Here is a 9,558-nt window from a genome sequence, read left to right on the forward strand (position 1 = left end):
AAAAAATAATTTTCTTTTGCAGGTTCTTTTGATTGAATTCATTCCAAAAATTCCAATATACAGGCCTGACTAGGAACCTGAAGATCGTTCCTTCAACAAAAGTTCTATCATAACTAGCGTGTGAATACTCCACAGATCATTTCATTGACACAGTTGTCATTTGTTTGGAATTGTCTGTAAGATTACAGATGTGTAAAGGACATACATGTTCATCCAAAATATTTGTGTTGAAAATCTCAAATGTTCTTCGTGCAGGGACTTGTGTTTAGTAATAAGGTCGCCCACTTTTGATTGTTATAGGTTTTAATATTATTTTATTATTAAGGAAAATCTCTTGTAATTCTGTAGTGTTGTTTGAGAGTCTCGATAATAATTATTTGGAAATACTGGAATGAAAGGCAGCTAGAGCAAGAAATGAGGTGACTGACAGTTCCTGTGCAGGAGACCTGCTGTGACTGTGTGATAATGTTGTGGAAATTAACATTAATTGTGCTTCATTTTAAAATTATTGAGTGGCTAAAATGATTGGACTTAGTAAGACTGAAAACTGAAAGTTAAAGTATCGGAAATTTTGAAGTGCTGACATGTTTGCCCACAATCAATGGAAAACAATAAGCTTGAAAATTTACTCACCAGTTTCCATACACTTCATTTTTCGTGGAGGAAAAATGTGTCTTTGTGTCCCATGGGTATTTCAAATGCATATCTTCAATTTTTTAAACATATGTACAATGTGTTGGTTTGCATAGGAGTCTGTGAAATTAAGCCTGTGGTGTGCTGCCGTAAACAGAGGACAATTATTTTTTGTCATGTTCATCACAGAGCTTTGGGTTCGAACTGTGATTCCAGGATATATAACTATAAAACTGTCACCTGGTTCTTGCAGATTTCTGGAAAACAGGAAATAAAAGAAACAGTTTTTAAGTTTATAGTTGCATATATTTTTGTTGGTTGATAATTAGAGTTCTCTGACATGACAATAAAAAATGTTAATAAAATCAGAACATTTAATTCATTGAGGTGTTTCTGTGGGGTCTGTAGAAGTGGTGCACAATTGTAAATATTATTCACCAATAGCTGTTGTAGTTATTGCAGATACAGTTATTTTAACATAGTCTATTTTTTTGTGTTCTGTTTTCGGAGAGTTACATTCTTCACCAGAACATTATATACTGATAGATGCATATCTCTTGACCTTTGATTGGAAATTCTTGTCATGCATTGTGGGAACTGTGTTTCCTTCTTAATTTATGATTTTTCATTGCCTGCAGGTACTTAGATTTGATCTCCAGTATAGCTGAGTTTGATGAGCTATTAATTTAACATACTTTGTGAGGTAGAATTCTACACAACAAAGAGTAATGGAATGTGGACACCATGTGTTTCAGTTTATTTCTTAATTGTTGTTACTATTTAGATAAAGTATTTTGAATTATTGTGTGTGTGTGTGTGTGTGTGTGTGTGTGTGTGTGTGTGTGTGTGTGTGATTGTTCAGTGGTAGATGACTCCATTGCTGTTGGGCTGACCTGTAATTTTAATTTCTAGTATTGAAGAAAGGAACTAGGCTGTACAGTCATTATATATTGAAAAGGAAATGTTGTTATAAATTTAAAAAAATACATGTATATAGTAATAACAAATGAAATTACCTGTTATTTTTTTAAATATGTGTTGGCCAGGTGGCTAATACATCAGATGTTGGGGAGTTTTGCACAAAGAACTCTTATTTGCTCTCTTTAGTATACAAGAACAAAGTTTTGCAAACCGTCTTGAGATTGACATTTTAGATATTAAAACCTCTGTTTGAAGAGAAGTAAATGTACTTAAATTTACAAATGATAATCTCAGCTGATAAGTCAGTGATCCTGGAAAGAAGGGAATGAGTAAAATCTGTATGGGGGTCATTTGTGAATAGAAGCATGGTGCATGTTATTTGCTAAGTGTTTACTTGTTGCTGCATAAGTAAGTCACCTCAATAACATATTTGTGAATGGTTCCATGCAGACAAAAACAAGATGATAGGGTACCATTTCTGCCTTACGTATATATGTATGTAAGTTGTAAACAATGTCCACAGCTTTCTTATATCACATGAAATGCCAGAGAATGTGTGTTGGAATTATGTAATTCTTCAACAACGAAGGTGCCAATGTTGGTGGTGATAGTTATAAATGTGACATTGCATATGACCTCAGCCACCACAAAGAAGATTGTGTTTGAAATGTGGTACTCATTTTCATAGGACCTTTTCCCAACCATTACTTGTGTATAGGTTATTTTATACTGTAAGATACACCACATTACCTTATTGCGTTTTATGTCTTGACTGATTTGATTGGGGATGCATTCATTCAATTTCTTGATATAGATATTCCAACAGCGCGTGTGTGTGTGCGCTGTGCTTCAGAACTTACTTGACATTTGTTATTGTTAGGTTTCTTGGTGTAATATGACTGTCATCCAGGACCAGATTTATTTCATATAATGTATCAATGTCAGTGGCCTATTGGAGATGTTCAACAGTTTAAAAATAACTGCTTGATTTATACACATTAGAAGTTTGTGTCATTGTGGACCATATTTATTTGCAGCATCATAAATTCTTACACACAAGGAGAAGATTAATACATGCTGTGTTGATATGCTCTTGTTAAGAGCCCAGTGATTCTGAGCATTCAAAAACATAAGGTCATCATCCTGTAGATAATGCTATCTTTCTCTCTTCTGTTCTTAAATCTTGGCTACATATGTTGTGATGAGTGAAGCAACCATGTATTTCATTTGTGAAGTGTATATTTATTTTATCTAATGTCAAGACCTTTATTTTTGTGACTTGCTAATTGGTATAAAGAAAAGAAATTTTCTTTACAGATTTATTGCTTTCAACACATTTTCAAATTTTAATTCTATTTAGTATTTATGGGAAGAGAGAAGAGAAGCCATTCACATTTCTGAATGCTGATTTTTAATTTCAGTTTTTTAAACACACCAGTGTGGATTATCATTTAATAGGATTAAATGTCACAGCAATCACAATCACTATTGTGACTTTTATAGTATGCTGTTTCAGTGATCAGAACACAGGAATAAATAATTAGCTGTATGTCAGTCAGGTTGGTGTTCTTTGTAAAGCATTGTTTGTAGTCAGGTATCATAAATGAACTGCAGTTTTTACTGGTATCAACACTACAGTGAATTAGTATTTGTCTTATGATAGTCAATTTATCATGTCAAGCATTGCTGAGCTAGTGTAACACCACAGATATTACACCATTTTGTTAGAAATGTAAATTGAAGGCTTTATACTTCTAAAATTTCTTGTTGGGACAGCTATCCATGTTATTGGTGGAAGCAATGGGAATCAGTGAACATAATTTCTTATGTTGACTGAAAATATAGTTTCTTAAAACATGTTATAGGACTCCATAGAAATGTTACAAGGAAGTTAAAGTGCTTGATGTCAGAAAATGAATATAGAAATATATTCATATTGATTTTTGGTTAAAATAATCTTCAGAAATTGTCAAAATTATTTTATATGTACTTGTAAAGCATGCTATATTGCGCTGCGTGACCCTTACTTACTGTTTTGAAAGGAGTTCTGTGCTCTCTCTCTCTCTCTCTCTCTCTCTCTCTCTCTCTCTCTCTCTCTCTCTCGCGCGCGCACTTTTCCTCCATTCTTAGCTGAGTGAAGACAGTGTCTGATTCTCATTCTCAACAATGCATTCTTCAATAGCATGACATTCAGTGGCTTACTTATATTTTTTACCACTGATGTGTTTTGGTGTATAAAGATCTGTTTAATGTTATTACTGTAGGACTTTTCATACTGTGTAGTGTTTTGTTGCGAACAAAGCAAGTTTGATGCAGAATTGCAAAATTTTGCATTGAATATTTCAAGTATATCTGTGGCTTGCACTTTCATGTAGAAATATTTGTTTTAGGGGCTGAGGAGGGGGGAGATCGTCAGGAAAAAAAAATTGCTTTCACAGGAAAGTACATTATTTATGTAATGGTAATTTGGTTATATTGAAAGAAAAATGAGAGATTATCAAGGTGCGGGTATTGCATTGAAAGAGCTTATATACACATTACTAAAATTAAGGTATATTTTAAAGTAATTGAGACCTGCAGCATGGGTGCAGTTTGCCGTATTTGTAGAGATCTTCACAATGAAGTTTATTGCACATTAAAAATTTTAAGCATTTAAAAATATGAGTAAATCACAGCATTATTTTTTAAGGATAACTTTTGATGATGGGCAGTGTATTATGTATGTACTAGCATATCTGCAAAGTATGATGGTTGATGAAAACCTCTTACTGTAAACTGAAGTGTATTTGCTGCTGTAGTGTTGTACTCTTCGTTACTGTCTGAGAAGAAACAAATTCTGAGCCAAGGTAAATGAGGAATTTCACTTTGAAGTACTTAAGCTACTATTTGTAATTGTAATTTAAGTAACACTGAACATAACAACAGAAGGTGACATTTTATACATCACCTCTAGAAAGTGTGTTATTTGTCCAACATTTTTATTGAGAATTTGGAGGAGATGAGAATCAGTAAATAGATAGTGTTTTACATACCATATACATGAGTTGTGTGTTGCGGTTCAAAGGTTACATTACATTTCAACATTTCACCTTAAGAAAATGTTACTCCAAAAATGACATAGTAACAAGAATTAAGAAAAATAAAGATTTTTCAATTATGTCTTACTTCAGAGAAAGTAAATGATTCTTGTATTGTTTGACTAGATTACAAGCACAAATCAAATGTCTGGAAACCTTTGTTTTCCCTCTGTTCCTACATAGAAGGTGTTTTGAATAAATGTCCTGTGTTGTGCAATAAATTCAGATCTGTTACCTGAATTAATGTTATCGAATACTATATAACCCATAATGGTCAGCAGTGTTCAGTGGTCTGTACTAGTAGTTATGGAAGCAATGTCACTTTGTGGCACTGTTGGTTGAATAACTTTATGCAGTTAATTTTTCCGAGATACTTATGAAAGTATTTGATGTTCCATGTCTATAAGTATAAAGTAGCATAATTGCTTTTAGCTATTTCTGCTATGTAGATATTATTTCACTGTCTTACAAGAAGAGTGTCTGTATATACATGTGCATGCCTAAAAACTTATATGTAATTCTAAGCAGATAGACACTTAGTTCTTTTTATTAATCAGTCATTGATAATTCAGTTGAAAATAAACTGCTGGAAGACTCATGTTTTTGTCAGAATGTATGTCGCTTGAGACTGCCTTGAAACATCCATCTTTCCTGCCATCCATAACGAGTGATTTCCTGTCGTTTACACAAGTGATATCAAGAAGATGGCTGAATAATTTTATTGCCATAACACTTATTACAGTGAGATGTCTGTTTTTGGTTATCCTAAATTACAGACATACAGCAGAGCATCGATTATCTGAACTAATTGGAGGATATGGGTATATTATACTGCTCTGATCTTCTGTGACACACTTTTCAAATATAATTTTTTTAAACAGACTCTGTTCTCCCTCTGCCTCCTCTTTCTAACAATACTTTGTGTAACAGTTCTTTCCTGTAATACCATCTGAAAGCCTCAATAACATCTCGATTCATGGGCTGTAATAAGGAGGTTACATTAGGTGGATGAAATGTCACTTGAATGAAGTTGTCCATTCCATTTAATATATCACTTGATGGATGAGGCAGTGCATTGTCAGGAAACAGTAATGTTTTCACCCTTTTGCAATTCCTTAACTGACGAGCTTTTAGAGAGGGTACAAAAACTCTCAGAAACCAATCTGTGAAAATTGTGTTATCCATCCAGGCTTTCTTTTGTGTGGTGTAAACAATATGTGTTGCAGAGATATTAATGCATTTGAAATTTATCAATAACTAGCATAGGGAGTCAATGAGTACCAGTAGCATTGGCACAAGCTAATGCAGTAATGTGATCCTTGCTTATTTTAGGACCAGATGCAGCTAATTCACAACATGAAGCAAGAGTTCTTCTTGGCAGAGCTGCCCAGTTGAGCCCAGTTTCATCAGCATTGTAAATGTTTTCAAGAGCATAATCTTCTCCCTTCAGTACAACCCTTAGTTTAATTTCGAAAGCATCAGCTGCTGAAGAATCAACACACAGCTTGTCTCCTTTTATTTGAAGCTCACAAATGCTGTGTCTTGACTTAAAGCATTTTAACCAGCCTGTGCTTGCTTTAAAGTTACACAGTCCTCCAAGATTTTCATTAAATTTAATTGATTTTTCTTGCAGAACAGAAGTAGAGAGAGATTCTCTTTGTGATCTTCTTTCTGTAAACCAACTGTAAACAGCATCCTCTAGATCAGGGCTTCACAACATACGTGCTCGCGGAGCAAGCTGTGAGCACCAAGGCGCGAGCACGGAGCAGCGCGAGCACACTACCCCCACTACCGGACCAGAGCGGAGAGTGGGGAAAGTCACGTGGGGCACACAACAGCTGCCGCCAGTCAATGTAAATCCGCGGCCACCTGCAGGGATATCACTCACGAATTATTACTGCGACAAATGAAACAAATAAAGGAGAATGTACACATGCCACATACTTTTATTAGCTTAGTGTATGCCTCTACATTCGCATTAATTTGTGAACTGTTACACAATAAAAGGTGTCACTGAAGTGTGGGATTCTCAGTTATCTTGAACTTTTTGCCCTTTACAATTGCGTCTATGTTCGGAGTAATTGTTCTCATTCATTTTAGGTGCAGCGTGCAGTTTAAATTTCGATCAGACAATGCGTTTCTCAGGCGCGTCTTGTTACATTTCATTGCAGAGAACAGTTGTTCACAAACATACGTGGAACTGAACATTGGTATTATTGTAGCCGCCAGTTTGTGCAAACGAGGAAATCTATCCTGAGGGAAGTGTCTGTAGAATTCCAAAATGTTTTTATTGTTCTGAAATTTGTCTCTGTATTCTCTGTCACACTGCAGGTCAATAATTTCTTGCTGCAGCTCAGGACGAATCTCTTAAATATTCGCTGAATATGGAGAGAACAGATCAAAATCACTGTCTAGTGCTGTCAGATCTTGAAAGCGCTGATCAACTAAACTATGTGAATAACGTTCAGTCTTTGTGAACATCTTGCATGGATGATAATTTAGGAAAATGAGCTAGGTTTCCTGTTTCCAGCTTTCTCACCCAAAGCGTCAATTTCATTTTAAAAGCTCGTATTCGATCTATGAAATAAGTAATTAGCAGATCTTTACCTTGTAGTAAAATGTTCAAAGCATTCAGATGGCTAGTTATATCTACTAAGAACGCGAGATCACATTCAAACGTGCGCGCGCATTTCCCCTCCCTCCCTACTCCACGACCTTGCACCTGCTCATGAGCACGTGCCTGAGCATACGCGAGTACTTGCACTCATAACCGGCCAGTTGTTAAGCCCTGCTCTAGATTCATGTTCATATCAACCTTCATAGGTTTAAGACTTCTCAATCCATATTAAGATCAAGAATTTTGTGATGTTACTATTTTGTTGTATTATATCCATAATTATTGACTTATCAACTTTCTAACCATTAGATAACATTGTTGCGGACTCACATTCCTGTAACCGTATAAAGGGCAACATGTTTATGTTTAGGCATTTTATGTCAAGAATTCAGCAGATGATGGTAGGAGGGGGGGGGGGGGGGATGGCTGATCTGAGTGAGTAACAGTTGGGCTAAGTGGCTGTTCTGTTGATTGTTGTTTTGATAATAGATGCTCTACTGTATAAATTACTGATAATCAATCGAGTAAATTGAAATAGTTCACTGCCACAGGTATTGAGTAAAGATGTCAATCCAATGTCAGTGCAGATTTAAATGTGATAGGATTTTACTCCCCCCCCCCCCCCCCTTCCTTTTCCTAAGGAGTATTCAGGGGTTGCAGTCTTCATAATTAGTGGTATTAGGAAGTAATAGTTTTATCTGAAGTATGTACTGAAATGAAAACTGCTAAGTTCCCCGTCAGAGATCAGTTGAGCCACGAAACAGTAACTGCAGTTGATTTGGAGATAGTTGTGACGCTTCTAAAGGGACCAAAAATGACTTTAGTGGTTTTTATTAATGACAAAGCTGTCTGACCAGGTCTATTAAACAGTAGTGCCAGTCTGATGATAAAAGTGTTGGCTTTTATGCATGTGTGGCTATTTGATAAACACACACATGCACTAGTGATACAACTGAACAAAAGCGTAAATATGCTCTTGTTCAAAATTAAATAAATTTTTGGAAATGTGTGGAACCGTAAGAAAACTGCTGGATTTTCTTTCCTTTCTTTTCTTCCACTGCATTATTAAGTCTTTTATGATTGTTTACCAACCAACCTTTTCATCCCTCCTATACTGGAGTCTTCTTTCTGAGCTGATTTTTTTGTTGCACTGATGTGCTATGTCAAATTGTCACTTACACCAAATTAAAAATTCTGCACTCGTGTACAGGATGCTACAATTGGTGGGTAACAGTTAAGGGACAAATCTGGTCACTCGTTAATGTTGGTTTCCTTTTTTTCAGACTCCAGTATATCGTGTTTATGTGCCAAACTTTTATATGGCTGGTAGCTGTGTCAATGGCCTTTTAAAGTATTGGTCATTTTATGAGCACGACGGCTTCTGTTCGCACCTTCCTCTGGAAAATTCATGTAAATTTAATGAGAACTACTTCTAAAATTAATCTTCATTGCCATTTAATCCTGATTCGTCCCTAGGTATATGTAGAAAGTAAACAGCTTAAGATAAAGTATTTTGTCTGTCAGCAGTCAGTCTGTTGATAGAAGCAGAGGTACCCATCACAAGCTCCACACGGCACCTTGTAGATTAGTTAGGAAAAATTATCCCACCTAAGTGGCCATAAAGACTTAGCTCTCTTCCCCCACCAATCAGCTCTAATAAAACTGTCAACCAGTACCCATGGTAAACCAAACAGATGTGTTGCCACAGAGACAGTATCTAAATTAGACTAGTACGTACATTTGGACTCTGCTTGTCCAAAACCACTTTGTGCCAAGGACAATGACTGCAAACGCACATCACTTCAGAGATGCTACAACTTAATATCTTAGTAGTTGGTTGCAAATTTGTAAGGTAATTTGACAGTTCTAGTTGCTAGACCTTTAAATGTAAATGCTGATCAGGCTGGAATCTCATTCATGTCAGTTAGCCCTCAGGCAATGGCCAGACAAGTGTCCAGTGTTAAACATAACTTGCAGTCCTCTAGATCATCTTGCCTTCAAGGTCCATCACTTTAATGTTACTTCATTTTCCAAAAGCTGACTGAAAAATTTGCGAATTAATGTAAAAACAGACATGCTTTGAATGAACTGTTGTTGGGAGCAAGGGGGGGTGTCATGGCATCCCTGACCCCTGGCATCCCAACCCACTTCCACTTCCCATTTGGATATATGCCTAAAGAAGCAGCCTGGAGTGGCTGATGGAATATGAAATAGAAGAATGCAGTGCGGAAGATGAAGACTCTTGGAGTATTAGTAGTTGTGAATGTATGGGTAATGGAGAGGTGGGATATAGGGATGAATATCAGATCC

General features: G+C 36.0%; 1 protein-coding gene across 1 annotated transcript in view; it reads left to right on the top strand.

The window, feature by feature from the left end:
- LOC126183398 (cysteine-rich hydrophobic domain-containing protein 2) overlaps positions 1 to 5,229 on the top strand; it is a 51,594-nt gene extending 46,365 nt beyond the window's left edge. The window contains exon 4 of the mRNA XM_049925344.1: positions 23 to 5,229. Within this exon, the coding sequence (XP_049781301.1) occupies positions 23 to 73 (51 nt within the window). The 3' untranslated portion in view covers positions 74 to 5,229. The remainder of the gene's footprint in view (positions 1 to 22) is intronic.
- The last annotated feature ends 4,329 nt before the right edge of the window (positions 5,230 to 9,558 follow it).

The sequence above is a fragment of the Schistocerca cancellata genome, chromosome 4 (assembly GCF_023864275.1).
Source record: "Schistocerca cancellata isolate TAMUIC-IGC-003103 chromosome 4, iqSchCanc2.1, whole genome shotgun sequence".
Taxonomy (NCBI): Eukaryota; Metazoa; Arthropoda; class Insecta; order Orthoptera; family Acrididae; genus Schistocerca; species Schistocerca cancellata.